This window comes from Oncorhynchus kisutch, linkage group LG26 (genome assembly GCF_002021735.2).
Source record: "Oncorhynchus kisutch isolate 150728-3 linkage group LG26, Okis_V2, whole genome shotgun sequence".
NCBI lineage: Eukaryota > Metazoa > Chordata > Actinopteri > Salmoniformes > Salmonidae > Oncorhynchus > Oncorhynchus kisutch.
The window spans coordinates 25112332-25131555 of NC_034199.2; the positions used below are offsets into that span (position 1 = coordinate 25112332).

The following is a 19224-nucleotide window of genomic DNA, read 5'->3' on the forward strand; positions in this document are numbered from 1 at the left end:
AGAGATGAGAGAGAAGGGAGAGAGAGAGAGAGAGAGAGAGGAGAGAGAGAGAGAGAGAGAGAGAGAGGAGAGAGAGAGAGAGAGAGGAGAGAGAGAGAGAGAGAGAGAGAGAGAGAGAAGAGGAGAGAGGAGAGAGATTAAATATAATAACTATTTACCTTAGGTAGCAAAACATATCCTGGTTTGAAATAGATATACAGTGCCTTGCGAAAGTATTTGCGACCTTTTGCCACATTTCAGGCTTCAAACATAAAGATATAAAACTGTATTTTTTGTGAAGAATCAACAACAAGTGGGACACAATCATGAAGTGGAACGACATTTATTGGATATTTCAAACTTTTTTTACAAATCAAAAACTGAAAAATTGGGCGTGCAAAATTATTCAGCCCCTTTACTTTCAGTGCAGCAAACTCTCTCCAGAAGTTCAGTGAGGATCTCTGAATGATCCAATGTTGACCTAAATGACTAATGATGATAAATACAATCCACCTGTGTGTAATCAAGTCTCCGTATAAATGCACCTGCACTGTGATAGTCTCAGAGGTCCGTTAAAAGCGCAGAGAGCATCATGAAGAACAAGGAACACACCAGGCAGGTCCGAGATAAATGTTGTGAAGAAGTTTAAAGCCGGATTTGGATACAAAAAGATTTCCCAAGCTTTAAACATCCCAAGGAGCACTGTGCAAGCGATAATATTGAAATGGAAGGAGTATCAGACCACTGCAAATCTACCAAGACCTGGCCGTCCCTCTAAACTTTCAGCTCATACAAGGAGAAGACTGATCAGAGATGCAGCCAAGAGGCCCATGATCACTCTGGATGAACTGCAGAGATCTACAGCTGAGGTGGGAGACTCTGTCCATAGGACAACAATCAGTCGTATATTGCACAAATCTGGCCTTTATGGAAGAGTGGAAAGAAGAAAGCCATTTCTTAAAGATATCCATAAAAAGTGTTGTTTAAAGTTTGCCACAAGCCACCTGGGAGACCCACCAAACATGTGGAAGAAGGTGCTCTGGTCAGATGAAACCAAAATTGAACATTTTGGCAACAATGCAAAACGTTATGTTTGGCGTAAAAGCAACACAGCTCATCACCCTGAACACACCATCCCCACTGTCAAACATGGTGGTGGCAGCATCATGGTTTGGGCCTGCTTTTCTTCAGCAGGGACAGGGAAGATGGTTAAAATTGATGGGAAGATGGATGGAGCCAAATACAGGACCATTCTGGAAGAAAACCTGATGGAGTCTGCAAAAGACCTGAGACCTGGACGGAGATTTGTCTTCCAACAAGACAATGATCCAAAACATAAAGCAAAATCTACAATGGAATGGTTCAAAAATAAACATATCCAGGTGTTAGAATGGCCAAGTCAAAGTCCAGACCTGAATCCAATCGAGAATCTGTGGAAAGAACTGAAAACTGCTGTTCACAAATGCTCTCCATCCAACCTCACTGAGCTCGAGCTGTTTTGCAAGGAGGAATGGGAAAAAATTTCAGTCTCTCGATGTGCAAAACTGATAGAGAGACTTACAGCTGTAATTACAGACTTACAGCTGTAATTGCGGCAAAAGGTGGCGCTACAAAGTATTAACTTAAGGGGGCTGAATAATTTTGCATGCCCAATTTTTCCGTTTTTGATTTGTTAAAAAAGTTTGAAATATCCAATAAATGTTGTTCCACTTAATGATTGTGTCCCACTTGTTGTTGATTCTTCACAAAAAAATACAGTTTTATATCTTTATGTTTGAAGCCTGAAATGTGGCAAAAGGTCGCAAAGTTCAAGGGGGCCGAATACTTTCGCAAGGCACTGTATATAACCAAGTTCTCATTACTGAATGTGTATTTATTATTATTATTATTATGTGTTTTACTTTTCTATTATTTCTCTCTGCATTGTTGGGAAGGGCTCTAAGTAAGCATTTCACTGTTAGTCCACACCTGTTGTTTACGAAATACGTGACAAATCAAATTTGATTAGCGAGAGAGCGAGCGAGAGCGAGAGAAAAAGAGAGCGGTAGAGGGAGAAAGAACATCAACAAGAATAAAGCCATAGAAGTACTGTACCTTGCTCCATGTTACCCATCATGTTAGGTGAGGTCATACTGAGGGGGGTTTTTCCCCCCTGCTGCTGGGGGAGTACTGGGCTGGGCATGGGGGGTTTGGGGGAGGATGCCCACCCTGGAGAAGGGTTGGGGAGGGACGGGGACCTCATATGTACTGGGGAGGCACCAGCAGACCCCATCATAGAGTGAGGGGACTTCATTGGGGCCGAGTTGGCAGTGTTAGGGGGGCCGTTGGGTCCCGGAGGGCCGGAGAGCATACCAGCCAGCTGGGAGGGGGTCTGGGGGGACTTGAGGTTCCCAGAGGGAGAGCCCATCATGGGGGATTGCACCTGCCTCAAAGGAGGGGACTTGAGGGGATTGAGACTGGGCGAGCTGGCCCCTCCTGACTGGATGTTCAGTTCTGCAGGCTTACGTCCCCTCTGGCCCTGGGGTGTTCCGGCGGCGGGGGGAAGGTGGTTGAGTCGGCCGTTGCCCGCCATAGGCGTGGTCCTGTGCTCCGGGCCACGGTAGGGCTGCTCTCCATGAGGCCCCCTCATACTTCCAGGACCCCCAGGGAAGGGCCGTCCGGGCCCCATGGGGAAGTCCCCTGGCTGGGGATGGTCAGGGAAGTGGGACCCCTGCATCTGCCTTCCCTGAGGCCCCATGTTGTCCATTGGAGGCCCTCTCATTCTCATTATCTCGTCTGGGCTCATATTCATTGGCCCATCTCGTAGTTGGGGGTTCCCATGGGGGCCCATGCCAAACTCAGGGCCCATATCCCGGCCCCCCATCACAGCCAGTCTGGAGGAGGGGCTCATGGGGCCCTCGCCAGGCATCCTGGGAAACATCATCCCGCCCCCGTTGCCGGGCTCCATGCCGCCTCTTTGGTGTCCCATCATCCTCTGCATCTCCATCATCATCTGTGGAGGAAGGCCCTGTCCCTTGTCACCCCCCATGCCCTGGTGAAACATAGCCTCCTGGACTGACTGGGGATTGGGGAAGCGCTCTCCCCGCAACCCTGGACCTCCGAACATCCCCCCTGGCCCTCCTGGGAACCCTCGGCCATCCCCCATCCCCATTCTGGGGGGCATGTCTTCAGGCCAGCCCATCCCGGGCCTGGGGGGTCCCTCCATATCAGGATTCATCATGCCTTGGGGGAACCCTGGCATCCTCTGCATGTGAGGCGGCATCCCTCTGGGGCCCATGGCAATGCGCTCCTGGTAGTGCTCTGATGGCCCTCCCGGCCCCCCTGGACCCCACACCTCTCCGGGGCCCATCTGGTAGGGAGGTGGTGGTCCTCTCATCATGCCGCGCGGCCCGTGGGGATGCATCATCATGTCGGGAGGAAGTGGGCGGTGATGCATTTCCTGTTTCCTCTTCTTCTCCTCATAGAACTCCTGCTGCAGCTTCAGCCAGGCCACCTGCTCCGGGGTCATGTGATCTCCGTCTCCACACCCCTCATGACCTATCATGTGACCCAGCTCGTCTGGGAAGGGGGGCATGTCTCTGGGGTGTCCATGCAGGGGGCCGAATGGGGGTCCCTGGGGTCGGGGCCCTCCTGGTCCCACTGGTGGACCTAGGCTCTGGGACTGGGCCATCATGGCCTGGAGAGGTCCCTGCTCCGGCCTCCTGGGTCCCACATCAGGCATGCCGTCGTGGGGCTGTGGGGGTCCCCCATGGGGGCCGGGTGGCGGTGGGGCGTCGCGGTCGTCAGGGAAGAGCATGCGCTGGATGTCTCGGAGGGTCTGGAGGGAGCGTTGGCGGTGCTCCAGCTGTTCCTGGGACAGTCCCTCGGTATTGGCCTCCATGTTGAGAAGCTCCTGGGCCAGTTGCTGCTGCTGCTGCTGCTGGGGTGTCAGACCAGGGTGACCCATCCCCATTGACCCCGGCCCTCCTCCTTCCCCAGGCTGAGGGGGGTTCACAGGGGGCATGCCCTGTTCGGACTGAGGCTGGCACCCAGGGGCCTGGTCACCTGGACCCATGGTATTACCAGGGATTTTCTTGGGGTCCATGCCTGCTGAGGAGGCCCCATCCTGGGTGAGTGAACCAGGCTTAATCCCCTGGGAAGGGGGCTGGGGTGGAGCTTGATCAGTCATGCCAGGTTTAGACACTGTCTGGTGGTTCTGGTCTGAGGGGTGAGATGACTGCTGAGAGGGCTTGGAGTTACCTCGGAGGGGTCCTGTCTGATTGTTCTAAAATGAAGAAAGGATAAAAGAGAGAGGGAGTAAGTGAGGGTTTGTAAGTCTTTATCAAAGCTGACTGTATGCCAAGTGGCCTGCGGTCATCACCTTTGTCACTGTGTATTGTGTGTATGTGTGTGTGTTTAACTATACTGGACGTGTTTAACTAAGTCCCCACAAGAATAGTAAACAAACCAAAATTTTACCAACTGGGAACATTTTGTTAGTCCCCACAAGTTCAAATGCTATTTCAAGGCGGTTTAGGGTTAAGGTTAGTGTTAGTGTTAGGCTTAGAATTTGGGATAGGAGCTGGGTTAGGATTGAGGTTTGGTTTTAGGGTTAAGGTTAGGTTTGGTGAAAATGTAATTTAAGGGGACTGAATTGTGTGTCCCCACCAGGTTAGTTATACAAGACTGTGTGTGTGTGTGTGTGTGTGTGTGTGTGTGTGTGTGTGTGTGTGTGTGTGTGTGTGTGTGTGTGTGTGTGTGTGTGTGTGTGTGTGTGTGTGTGTTCTTACCAGGGGTGGGAGGGGGGTCTTGTCCTTGCTGTTGGATATGTTTTTCATGTGGAAGTTGATTATGTTTTCTGAGTGTCCTGTTAAAACAGCATCGGCTGCCCTGAGGATCAGAAACCAGACAGTCACACATCAGTCAGCGGTCTATGTGTGTGTGTGTGTGTGTGCGCATGCGTGGTGTGTGTCCACGTGTGCCAGCAGAATGACGGCAATGTTAGACAAGGGCATGAAGGAAATGCCAAGGTTGACAGACTAAACAAACAACTTTACACACATTTTCCAATTAACATCCACATCTTTCATCTCCTATTCCCTACAGAGGACAGTGTTAATCTGAGCTAACTGAAACACACACACACTTTCAGGCAAGCACACTGAAAACAAAGCATAGCTGCAGGCTTTCACATGTTCGGTAGAGAGCAATATTTCTGGATTTGATGTCTCCTCTACTTTCTCAGAGAAATGTGCAGCATGATGTGCTTATGCACATTGGTTATTATTCTCTGCCCCCTCCGTGTGTGTGTGTGTGCCCTGAGTGTACAAAACATTAGGAATATCTTTCCATGACACACTGACCAGGTGAAAGCTATGATCCCTTATTGATGTCACAATCCCTTATTAATTGATGCGTTTATTTTTGTTCAGTTTATATAAAGCACCAGTAAAAAGTTTGGACACACTTAGTCAAAAGTTTTTCTTTATTTTTACTATTTTCTACATAAAATAATAGTGAAGACATCAAAACTATGAAATAACACAAATGGAATCACGTAGTAAACAAAAGTGTTAAACAAATCAAAATATATTTTCTATTTGAGATTCTTCAAAGAAGCCACGCTTTGCCTTGTCTAGAGCATATCGGACTGTCCATCAACCAATTTCTTGGGCTACAATACCTATTTGACAATTGGCCTGGAGCCTTTTATTGCCTACACGGAGCCCTGCCAATCCAACACGACTGGTCTGCCGACGTAACCGTCCAAGGGGGCTACAACAGACTCTTCCGTTGCGACGTCCCCCTAAGGCCCTTCTGTTAGCCTGCTAGCCCCGGCCCGCTAGCTGTCTGAGTCGCCGTGTCTCCAGCTCGCCTAGCTACCCACTGGTCCATTTGATCACTCTGCTACGCATACCCAAATGTCAATATGCCTTGTCCATTGCTGTTCTGGTTAGTGATTATTGTCTTATTTCACTATAGAGCCTCCAGCCCTGCTCAATATGCCTTAACTAGCCCCTTTGTTCCACCTCCCACACATGTGGTAACCTCACATATTCGATTATGATGTTTCTAGAGACAAAACCTCTCTCATCGGGACTCAATGCCTAGGTTTACCTCCACTGTATTCACATCCTACCATACCCTTGTCTGTACATTATGCCTTGAATCTATTCTTCCACGCCCAGAAACCTCCTTTTACGCTCTGTTCCGAACGCACTAGAAGGCTAGTTCTTATAGCCTTTAGCAGTACCCTTATCCTACTCTTCGTCAGTTCCTCTGGTGATGTAGAGGTTAAACCAGGCCCTGCAGCACCTAGCTCCACTCCCATTCCCCAGGCACTCTCCTTTGTTGACTTCTGTAACCGTAAAAGCCTTGGTTTCATGCATGTTAACATTAGAAGCCTCCTCCCTAAGTTTGTTTTATTCACTGCTTTAGCACACTCCGCCAACCCTGATGTCCTAGCCGTGTCTGAACCCTGGCTTAGGAAGGCCACCAAAAATCCATCCCTAACTATAACATTTTTCGACAAGATATAACTTCCAAAGGGGGCGGAGTTGCAATCTACTGCAGAGAGAGCCTGCAGAGCTCTGTCATACTATCCAGGTCTGTGCCCAAACGATTCAAGCTTCTTCTTCTAAAAATCCACCTTTCCAGAAACAAGTCTCTCACCGTTGCCGCTTGTTATAGACCACCTTGTGCCCCCAGCTGTGCCCTGGACACTGTGAATTGATTGCCCACCATCTATCTTCAGAGTTCGTACTGTTAGATGACCTAAACTGGGACATGCTTAACACACTGGCCGTCCTACAATCTAAGCTAGATGCCCTCAATCTCACACAAATTATCAATGAACCTACCAGGTACAACCCCAAATCCATAAACATGGGCACCCTCATAGATATCATCCTGACCAATCTGCCCTCTAAATACACCTCTACTGTCTTAAACTAGGATCTCAGCGATCACTGCCTCATTGCCTACATCCGTAATCGGTCTGTGGTCAAACGACCACCCTTCATCACTGTCAAACGCTCCCTAAAACACTTCAGCGAGAAGACCTTTCTAATCGACCTGGCCCGGGTATCCTGGAAGGATATTGACCTAATTCCGTCAGTAGAGGATGTCTGGTTGTTCTTAAAAAGTGCTTTCCTCACAATCTTAAATAAGCATGCCCCGTTCAAAAAAATGTAGAACCAGGAACAGATATAGCCCTTTGTTCACTCCAGACCTGACTGCCCTTGACCAGCACAAAAACATCCTGTGGCGTACTGCATAAGCATCGAAGAGCCCCCGCGATATGTAACTTTTCAGGGAAGTTAGGAACCAATACAGGCAGTTTGAAAAAGCTAGCCTTTGCTTTCCTAACAGAAATTTGCATCCTGTAGCACAAACTCCAACAAGTTCTGGGACACTAAAGTCCATGGAGAATAAGAGCCCTCCTCCCAGCTGCCCACTGCACTGAGGCTAGGAAACACTGTCACATCCACAATAATTGAGAATTTCAATAAGCATTTCTCAACGGCTGGCCATGCTTTCCACCTGGCTACAGCCCTGCACCCCCCACAGCAACTTGCCCATGCCTCCCCCATTTCTCCTTCACCCAAATCTAGATAGCTGATGTTCTGAAAGAGTTGCAAAATCTGGACCCCTACAAATCAGCTGGGCTAGACAATCAGAACCCTCTCTTTCTAAAATGATCAGCCGCAATTGTTGCAACCCCTATTACTAGCCTGTTCAACCTCTCCTTCGTATCGTCTGAGATCCCTAAAGATTGGAAAGCTGCCAGGGTCATCTCCCTCTTCAAAGGGGGAGACACTCTAGACCCAAACTGTTACAGACCTATATCTATCCTACCCTGCCTTTCTAAGGTCTTCGAAAGCCAAGTTAACAAACAGATTACCGACCATTTAGAATCCCAACGTACCTTCTCCGCTATGCAATCTGGTTTCAGAGCTGGTCATGGGTGCACCTCAGCCACGCTCAAGGTCCAAAACGATATCATAACCGCCATCGACAAAAGACAATACTGTGCAGCCGTATTCATCAACGTGGCCAAGGCTTTTGACTCTGTCAATCACCACATTCTTATCGGCAGACTAAACAGCCTTGGTTTCTCAAATGACTGCCTCGGCTGGTTCACCAACTACTTCTCAGACAGAGTTCAGTGTGTCAAATCGGAGGGTTCAATTCCCGGGCTGACTCTTTTCTCTGTATACATCAATGATGTCGCTCTTGCTGCTGGTGATTCTTTGATCCACCTCTACGCAGACGATACCATTCTGCATACTTCTGGCCCTTCTTTGGACACGGTGTTAACTAACCTCCAGATGAGCTTTAATGCCATACAACTCTCCTACCGTGGCCTCCAACTGCTCTTAAATACAAGTAAAACTAAATGCATGCTCTTCAAGCGATCGCTGCCTGTACCTGCCCGCACGTCCAGCATCACTACTCTGGACGATTCTGACTTAGGATTTTGTGGTTGTCCACATATTCTAGGTGTCTGGTTAGACTGTAAACTCTCCTTCTAGACTCACATTAAGCATCGCCAATCCAAAATGAAATCTAGAATCGGTTTCCTATTTCGCAACAAAGTATCCTTCACTCATGCTGCCACGCATACCCTCGTAAAACTGACTATCCTACCAATCCTTGACTCCGGCAATGTCATTTACAAAATAGCCTCCAACACTCTGCTCAGCAAATTGGATGCAGTCTATCACAGTGCCATCCGTTTTGTCACCAAAGCCCCATATACTACCCACCACTGCGACCTGTATGATCTCGTTGGCTGGCCCTCGCTTCATATTCACCGCCAAACCCACTGGCTCCAGGTCATATAGAAGTATTTGCTAGGTAAAGCCCCGACTTATCTCAGCTCACTGGTCACCATAGCAGCAGCCACCCGTACCGAGCACTCCAGAAGGTATATTTCACTGGTCACCCCCAAAGCCAATTCCTCCATTGGCCGCCTTTCCTTCCAGTTCTCTGCTGCCAATGACTGGAACGAATTGCAAAAATCCCTGAAGCTGAAGACTCATATCTCCCTCACTAACTTTAAGCATCAGCTGTCAGAGCAGGTCACAGATCATTGCACCTGTACATAGCCCATCTGTAAATAGCCCATCCAACTACCTCATCCCCATATTGTTTTTTTTCTCTCCTTTGCACCCCAGTATCTCTACTTGCACATTCATCTTCTGCACAGCTATCACTCCAGTGTTTAATTGCTAAATTGGAATTTATTCGCCACTATGGCCTATTTATTGCCTTACCTCCCTAATCTTACCTCATTTGCACACACTGTATATAGCTTTTTTTGTATTGTGTTATTGACTGTATGTTTGTTTATTCCATGTGTAACTCTGTGTTGTTTTTTGTGTTGCACTGCTTTGCTTTATCTTGGCCAGGTCGCAGTTGTAAATGAGAAGTTGTTCTCAACTGGCCTACCAGGTTAAATAAAGATATTTAAAAATATTTTTTAAATGACAGTTTTGCACACTCTTGGCATTCTCTCAAACAGAATCATGAGGTAGTCACCTGGAATGCATTTCAATTAACAGGTGTGCCTTGTTAAAAGTGAATTTGGGGAATTTCTTTCTTAATGCGATGGAGCCAATCAGTTGTGTTGTGAGAAGGTGGTATACAGAAGACAGCCCTATTTGGCAAGAACAGCTCAAATACGCAAAGAGAAACAGCAGTCCATCATTACTTTAAGACATGAGGGTCAGTCAATACGGAACATTTCAAGAACTTTCTAAAAAACCATCAAGCACTACAATGAAAATGTCTCTCATGAGGTCCGCCACAGGAAAGGAAGACCCAGAGTTAACTCTGCCGCAGAGGATAAATTCATTAGAGTTACCAGCCTCAGAAATTGCAGCCCAAATAAATACTTCACAGAGTTCAAGTAACAGACACATCTCAACATCAACTGTTCAGAGGAGACCACGTGAATCGGGCCTTCATGGTCGAATTGCTGCAAAGAAACCGCTACTAAAGGACACCAATAATAATAAGAGACTTGCTTAGGCCAAGAAACACAAACAATGGACATTAGACCGGTGGAAATCTGTTCCTTGGTCTGATGAGTACAAATGTGCGATTTTTGGTTCCAACAGCAGTTTCTTTGTGAGACGCAGAGTAGGTGAACGGATGACCTCTGCATGTGTGGTTCCCACCGTGAAGCATGGAGGAGGTGTAATTGTGACTGTGCTTTGCTTTGCTGGTGACACTCTCACAAAACACACCGAATAAAGCCCATTGAGTAGAGAACATTTAGCAAAAAGTTAAATCTATGCACACCTAAATATCTTATATTGAGTGATAATTAACTTGTTTTTTCGTACCAAGCTAGCAGATAAAAGCTGGCAGATAATTGTCTTATTTCAAGATATTTTACCTTCATATGACAATTAATATGGCGATCAAGATCAAATATCTTGAAAAATATATTTTTGCAGTATACATAATATACATTCATTCGCTGTGATCGGCCTTACTTGTTGGCCATCTCTGTAGTGAAGACATAAACCACTTTAGACCCAGCCTTCTGACCACCCGCCGACTCCGACGCTGCGCCCTGGCCTCCTAGTGGATTGTGGGAGGGCGTGGAAGAGCGGCTGAGTCCGGCGTTGGCGGGAGGATGGGAGTTGGAGTCCTGGGGCTTCACGTCACTGGAGTTACAGTCTGGGGAAGGACAGAGAGGATCATTGATACTGTAGTTTTCAGTTGCAGGTGGAAATGGGGATGACCGACAGACACACAAACACATACACAAAGTCACACACACACACTCACTGAAGAATCCTTTGTCGTCCTCATCACTCTCTCCTCCAGAGCACCAGTCAGCTCCACTGTAGGGCTGCCTCCTCTCAGCCACACACATCCTCTTCACCCTGTTACTGTCTGTATACACACACACACAGTCAGTGTGTGTGTAGCTGTGTTTTCATGTGTGTGCGTGCGTTTCTACAGACCAGAGTTCGAGCTGAGCTCCCATGTCAATAGCACACACACAAACACACTTTCCCCTCTCCCCTCCCTTCTCTAAATGCAGTCCTGTGCACCAGACTCCCAGGAGCAGAGGAGAGACCGACACAGCAGTGGATCAAGGGCAGAGTGCGTGACCATAATGACACGCTTTCAGGGGCCTGCTGCTGTTTCCACAGCCACAACACATGTTCACACAGAATGGATTCGTAACATGCCCACTAACATCAACAGCTATTGTGTTAGAGAAACAGAAATATATAAGCACTTTAGCTTCATGGAAATGCAAGCTTAGAAAGTAGGAAGTCATCAGTAAATAGTACACTACTTCATACCACTACGTATACCGGTACTCAACTTGACATATTTGAGCTGAATACTACTTGGAGTGCAGTGTAATACTCACCCTTGTCATCGCTGGTGGGCGTGACTGTGTCTGGCTGCTGCTCGTTGTAGGACTCCACCGAGGTGCTCCTCTCTCTTTTTACCTTCACCTTTGACCCCTGTCCCCCAGAGGTCAGGCCCTGGCCGTTCTTCAGCCCCCCCATGCCCCCTGGGCCCGTCCCCAATACACCCCCCTGCTGGGAGCCCTTAACACCCACTGTCTTGAGGTCGCAGGGCGAAGCCTGAAGTTGGCTGCCGCAGCTTCCTGGTTTGTTCTGATTGGGCAGTTTGGAGTCCATTTGGGCGGCACCACCGGAGGGAGACATGACAGGAGGGGAGCGCACCATGACTTCTGGCTTGGGTTTAGGACTGAGAGAGGGAGAGATGAGGAGGAGGGAGAGAGAGAAGTGCTTATCAACTGTACAGAAATAAACTGAAGCAAATTGTACTTCATGCACTCTTTCATAGTGACAGACAGTGAAAAAAATGTCAGCATCATTTTTATTGAACCTTTATTTATCCAGGTAGTCTCATTGATATAAAAATCTATTGACCTGGTCATGGTTAGGCAAGAGGGAAGACAACTTTACTTAGACTGATGAGGAAGAATTACTGGAGACTTGGGTTATGACATTCCAGGAGAATCAAGTGCATATCTCACACTCTGTGTGTACGTGTGTGAATGCCGCAACATATATGGCTCCCCAAGTAGTACACTCAGGGAGAATCTCAATTGCATACTCCTCACGTCCCTTCTCCTGTCTCTAGTCAGACTGCAATCCCTCATCACATCCCTACTCCTGTCTCTAGTCAGACTGCAATCCCTCCTCACATCCCTTCTCCTGTCTCTAGTCAGACTGCAATCACTCCTCACGTCCCTTCTCCTGTCTCGAGTCAGACTGCAATCACTCCTCACCTCTAGTCTGAAACTTCCATCATTGAAGTTGTTTGTGGTGACGAGGGGCGGAGAAGAGTTTTACAAAACAAAGTCATCCGCGATTGGATCGTCTAACCCAGTGGTCACCGAAAGGCATTCCTAGTCGATCACCAAACATTTCACAAAAAAACACGATTAAGATTTGCGATCATGTTTTTTAATTAGTCTTGTACTGTTTACGGTAGATGCACTCGATTCAACTCATCTGCGCGTCGAGTAGGCGAAGTGTTCCCATTTTATGTGTCTAAAGGTACAAACTCTGAAATCCCGGCGGGCCCGGATGGCAAATCAAGTGCACTATATTGGCCACGGTCTACCGCTGGCCAATCGGACGGCTCAGTGTAACGTAGCGGACATAAAAGAAAGCTACAGCGATGTTGATACTGTGAGATTTCAAAGCTTTTGAAACAATGACTAGAGCGACTGTCAACAAATACAGCAAAGAGCTGCTGTTTTTATGAGTGAGTTCATGTTTTAAAGTTCTTACTCAGCACTGTCAACACTTTTTATAAGCCATAAAATGCGCAATTCTTCCAACTTCCACTCGCGCTACAACCAGCATTGTAGCTGTAATGAATGAGTAGGAACGTATCGATAGGCTTGCGTTGTTATTTGCAGCTTGGGTCTATATTTCACTTTCTCTGTTCATAGGAGTAACAACATGAATTTGTGCACGAGGCAGAAATAATGCAGTGCGACTTCAGTTTCGCCATCAGCTGGAAAACGGTGTCCCTTTTTGGTCAATGTCAGCGGAGGAAAGGGAGAGCGGAGGGACATTGAGAGACGGACCCTCAGTCTGATGCTCACTCCCTCCACTGAGACTGACTATCAGATGCAGGCACCATCAGCCCAGCACATTTAGAATAAAAAGCACATTATTTAAATGTATGGTCACTCAGCTGTGCCTCACAAGTAATACAACAACTGATCTATTACCGGTGCGATAATACAGCCTACCTCAAATGTTGAAATATCATTGAAAAGAATTGTCTGAACAACAATGATTTGGCAGGGCAATTCAAGCAAAGCTAATATGCGGTGATAATGTATTGGGCCTATAGCCTAGTAAACCTACTGCACAAACCTCATTGCTACAGTACTGTTTTTAATTGGCTAATGTTGCATATGCTTATGTTTTTAAAGTCATGTTAATTCTAAAAATCTTGGCTGTAGATCTCGGCTTGCATTTTGACTCAAAGTCAAAAAGGTTGGTGACCACTAGTCTAACCAATCTGAGCATCAAAGCCAATGACAAATTTTCAAACAGCCGCTTAACCCATGTGTGTTCTAGCTCTGGCTCAACCTATTGGTTTCTGAACCAATTAGAAGGCCCCGAATGCGTTCGCAGTCGCTGAAGGGTCGGACAGGTACTCCGGTCCAGACTCATTGCAGAGAAGAAACTAACGTCTGTGGGCGTGGCATAGGGTTTCGGCCGGAGCAAGGAGTGTGTGTGTGGTAGCCAGGCAATCCTCTCTCCTCCTTCTCAAAACACAGATCAAAAAGGTCCCTCCCCTCTGATCTTCTCCTCCGATGGGTTTTGAGAAGGAGGCAACGAGAGGAGTATGCCATTAAGATTCTCCCACAGTCTCTGTTAGTTCTCTTACTTCCCCACCACAACTTGTTTCCCCTAGAAAAGCAGTGGTGGCAAAGGTCGCAGGAAAAAGGTGGGGAGATAGAAGTACAGTTCTGGTGACTTCTTAAAAAGGACATTCTACTCAAACGATTCCAAATTATTTTATTTGGAATTTTTAAAGTCAGACTTTTAGAGAACAACTTTACATTTGACACAACATCCTAATTGTTGTTAATATTTCAAATGATTTTGAATAAGCATGAATTATTCAACCGAGAAAAACTGTTTCAATTACAAAGTATGTAATTTCCCTTTCAAGACACCATTGCCCTGTGAAGAGTTTTGTGGTGCAGTTGTTCCTAAACCACATGCTACAAACTCTAGTTTTTTAATGGTGCCATGCGTGCAATTACATGAAGAAATGTTGGACATTGACTGATTATCAGAATGCATGTTTCTCCCTGTGACACCCGCAACTTGAATGCACCTCCCGTTAAAGCCATTTTACTATGGGGTTGTCTGATTTTGCTGTTCTTTACTAGTCTTGTTGACAGAGGAAAAGTAAATGTGGACAATTCTAGCATCTTCAAAGTGAATCTTGGCAGAAATATTTTTATGTTCCTTTTTTGTTGTTGTGTGGCGGCATCAATTTAGTGAGTACAGGGAAAACACTTGACACAACCAGGGACACAGAGGGGAAACAGGCCAGAGCCTGGAGCTAGAGTTAATGCCCAGTGAACAGACTCCTGACTGAGGAGTCTCAGTTGGAACAGAGGCCAGAGAGTCAGACGGCTGGCTGGGAGTGGACCAAACTGACCTCTTGTCCCATCAACCCCTCCCCATCTCCCCCTACCTCTTTCCTCACTCCGCTCTTTCCATTGCCGGGAGGAGAGACTGCCAGAGTAGTGAATCACACACACACACACACACACAACCTAACATGTGTGCAGACTAATACATAAACACACACACACTCCTTCAGCAGCTCTATTTGTATGGAGGCACCCTAATTGAAAAACAGACTAAAAACAGTACTGTGTTCAAGACTTACGTTGTGGGAAATCCCCCAACCTACCATGATCCATCATTATAGCTACTAACCACTGTGCTGTACATACATCATCATTATAGCTACTAACCACTGTGCTGTACCAGTGGTCACCAACCTTTTCTGAGTCAGAGTAATCCTATGCAACATTAACCAATTAAAAACAGTACTGTAGCAATGAGGTATGTGCAGTAAGCTATAGGCCCATTACATTATCACTGCATATTGGCTTTGCTTGAATTGTCAATACATTGTTGTTGACCTTATTAAAAAAAGAAATATATATATAATTTTATTTTCAACATTTGAGGTAGGCTGTACAGCTGCAGTGCTTGTTGTAGCGCAAGCAGGAAGAACCCGCATTGTATGGCTTATAAAAGTGTGGAATACAAAGTGTTGACAATGCTGAGTAAGAACTTACACATGAACTCCCTCATAAAACCACCATTTTGCTGTATTTGTTGACCGTCTCTCTAGACAGGATTTTAAAAGCTCACAGTATCAACCTTGCTGTAACTTTCTTTTATGTCTGCTACGTTACTGCAGACCCAGCAATCTGAGCCACCCGATTAGCGGTAGGCCTATAATGCACTTGATTTGTTCTCCGGGCCCCCCTAGGAAGGTAGAGTTTGCAGCTTCAGACACATGAAATTGTAAAAAATTTGAACACGTCGCCAACCCGGCGCGCAGGGCAGCTGAATCGGGTACACCTACTGCCAACAGCACGAGATGAAAAATAGGGAATGCAAGGCTTTATTGTTTGAGAGAAATATTTGGTGATCGACTAGGAAAGCCTTGTAGATCACAGTTGGTATAGGCAAGTATAGGCAGAGTACAGACAGACCGAGGGAAGGGAAACACACACACCATTTTCTCACTGGTCAATAGTGAGGTAGGAATAATGTCTGCCAGAGTATTATATTTGGCTCGGATCACAACCATGTACAACTGACAGGGGCAGTTCTTCACAACCGTAGGCCAGAGACACAGACCATAATAATCTGGCGGAGAGGAGGATCAGGGCGGCTGCTTCTCAGTGGCCATGAGAAAAGTACAGCTCAGGAGAACAGGACACTTCCAACTGGCAGAGACAGCCCCATACCACACCCTACTGACACACACAGCTGAGAGAGAGAGAGAGAGAGAGAGAGAGAGAGAGATAGGGGTGGCAGGCGTTTGGCAGGGCAGATGCTGATTTTCAGTGGCTCCAGAAACATGAGTCAGCAGAGAGAAGATCCAAACACAGTGTACTCCCCGACCCCAGGACACACACCACTTTTACTACTACTACTTTACACAGACAGACACACGTACACTCGCTCTCCCTCACCTCTGTGTGTTGGTGGATGGGGAGTTCTTCAGTCTGTTGTGATGAATGGAGGGGGCTCCCAGCACCACAGAGCAGGGTGGGGTGATGAGCTGGTGGGGGCTGCCTGTGTGTGTGTGAGGGGCTTTCCCTCTGCCGTTCCCTCGGCCACCCGAACCTGGAATACTGTTCCCGATATTCCCAAGATTCCCCCGGCTGTCCTTGGCCTCCTCTCGTTCCTTCTTCCCTCGCTCTTTTTTGCTGAAGTGTGTTGCTGCCGTCCCTCCTGCTGTGGCAGGCCTTTCCTCCTGGACCTCCAACATGCTCTGTGTGTGTGTGAGTGAGTGTGTCTCAATAAGACTGTGTGTGTGTCAGAGAGAGTGTGTGTTTCTGTGTGAGGAAGAGAGTGGGTTTGTGCATGAAGTTTCCCCAAGGGGCTCTCACAGCCCTTGGGCACTCTGTGGAGAGAAGAGAGAATACAAATGTAAGGACACCTTTACAACAATTGTCATTGCTGTTACATGGTCATTGGTTATCACATTTGAAAATAATTCTGTTGTGTATCATCCTTTCTGGTAGAAGTGATGGGAGTCCCTGAATGTGGTTGACTGGGGGAAACACAGAATACTAATGGAAGCTCCACTGACTGAGCTCTCAATTATGACTGCCTGGATTCTTATTGACCACAGAGCCCACACCGGTTCTTACACTGTGTGCGTGTGTGTGTGCGCACGCGTGTTTGCGTATGCATTCTATGATGCAGCAGTGTGTGTGTGTTTGCCTGTGAGTGCATATGCATTCTGTTGCAGCAGTGTGTGTTTTATCCCCCTCTGGTAGTGACATGAGAATCCACAGTGAGCAGCACAGTCAGATCACACTGTCATCCCGCAAATATTTAGGAACTCCTCCAAAACACTCATACTGTAACCAGCTCCAGAGATCCACAAGGGGGGGGGGGCTGCTGGGACTGGAATTAACAGACAATCTCACACTGTTAGCTGCTCCTACATGGGCTAACTCTACACTACTGTACAGGGTTGTGTGTGTGTACAGCGAGAGAGAACTCCATAGGGACAGAGAGACCGACAGTGCTTTCAGAAAGTATTCACACCATTTCACTTTTCCACATTTAGTTGTGTTACAGCTTGAATTCAATTGAGATTTTGTGTCACTGATCTACACACAAAAGCCCATAATGTCAAAATGGGCATTTTGTTTTGCAGAAATGTTTTTCAAAACTTTTTTTTTCTTTCTTTGAAATGTCTTGAGTCTATAAGTATTCAATCCATTTGTTATGGCAAGCCTGAATAAGTTCAAGAGTAAAAATGTGCTTAACATATTGCAAAACAAATTGTGGTAATAGTGGTTAACATGATTTTTGAATGACTACCTCACACATACAGATAATTGTGCGGTCCCTCAATCGAGTAGTGAATTTCAAGCAAAAATTCAACCACAAAGACTAGGGAAGTTTTTCAATGCCTAGCAAAGATGGGCACCAATTTGTAGATGTATAAAAAAATATATACTTTTGAGCATGGTGAAATTATTAATTACACTACGAATGGTGTATCAATAGACCCAGTCACTACAGGCATCCTTCCTAACTCAGTTGCCAGAGAGGAAGGAAACTGATCAGGGATTTTACCATGAGGCCAGTGGTGATTATAAAACAGAGTTTAATGGTTGTGATATTTATATATATATAAATAAAAAACTGAGGATAGATCAACATTGTAGTTACTTCACAGTACCAACCTAAAATGACACAGTGGAAAGAAGAAAGCCTGTACAGAATACAAATATTTCAAAACATGCATCCTGCTTACAACGAGGCACTTAAGTAATTGTGCAAAAATGCGGCTAAGAAATTAACTTTTTGTCCTGAATACAAAGCATTGTTTGGGGCAAATCCAAACCATCACTGAGTACCACTTCATATTTTTCAAACATCATGCTGTCTGTATCATGTTATGGGTATGCTTGTCATCGGCAATAACTAGATTAGTTTTGGGGGATAAAATAAACGGAATACAGCACAGGGAAAATCCTAGAGGAAACCCTGGTTCACTCTGCCTTCCAACATACACTGTTTCAGCAGGACAAAAACAATAACTTAAAACACAAGGCTAAATCTACACTGGAGTCGCATACCAAGACGACATGAATGTTCCCGAGTGGCCTAGTTAGTTTTGAAATCAGATTGAAAATCTATGACAAGACTTAAAAATGTCTGTCTAGCAATGATCAACTTGACAGAGCTTGAAGAATTTTTTAAAAGAATAATGGGCAAAAAATATAAAATGCAACATAAAGTGTTGGTTCCATGTTTCATGAGCTGAAATAAAAGATCCCAGAACTGTTCCATATGCACAAAGAGTTAATTTCTCTCAAATTTTGTGCACACATTTTTGTAACAAACCTGGTAGTGAGCATTTCTCCTCCACACACACACACACACACACACACACACACACACCATGTGACACTTAAAGTCCACCTGTATGCAGTCTAACTAATTATGTGACTTCTGAAGGTAATTGTTTGCACCAGATCTTATTTAGGGGCTTCATTGCAAAGGGAGTGAATACGCACGCACCACTTTCCCTTTCTTAGAATTTTTTTAAACAAGTAATTTTTTAAATTTCACTTCCCCAATTTGGACTCTTTTCTGTATGTCCATTACATGAATTCCAAATAAAAATCAATTTAAATTACAGGTTATAATGCAACAAAATAGGAAAAACGTCAAGGTGGATAAATACTTTTGCAAGGCACTGTATGCTGAGGAAAACCTAGTGTATTTACAAAGAAATTAGTTCTGCCTGAGCCTTAGAATAGCAAAACCACTGTCTTTCCTGTTGTAGCTAGATATACTCACATCAGTCTTACACACACGCACACACAGCAGGAACTGTCAATCACCCTCTCCCTCCAATCACACACTAACGAGACGCTAATTGGGCCGCTTGCTGACATTCCTATCACACAGAACAAACACGCAGCACCCACAAGCAACCACT

The 19224-nt window shown here is 46.0% G+C and overlaps 1 protein-coding gene across 1 annotated transcript in view; it reads right to left on the minus strand.

The window, feature by feature from the left end:
- The window catches only part of LOC109870839 (B-cell CLL/lymphoma 9 protein), a 31835-nt gene that overhangs the window by 2788 nt on the left and 9823 nt on the right, over positions 1-19224 (minus strand). The window contains 6 exon segments of the mRNA XM_031805996.1: positions 2074-4243; positions 4749-4848; positions 10464-10650; positions 10762-10869; positions 11360-11706; positions 16226-16659. Coding sequence (XP_031661856.1) covers positions 2074-4243; positions 4749-4848; positions 10464-10650; positions 10762-10869; positions 11360-11706; positions 16226-16524 — 3211 coding nt within the window. The 5' untranslated portion in view covers positions 16525-16659.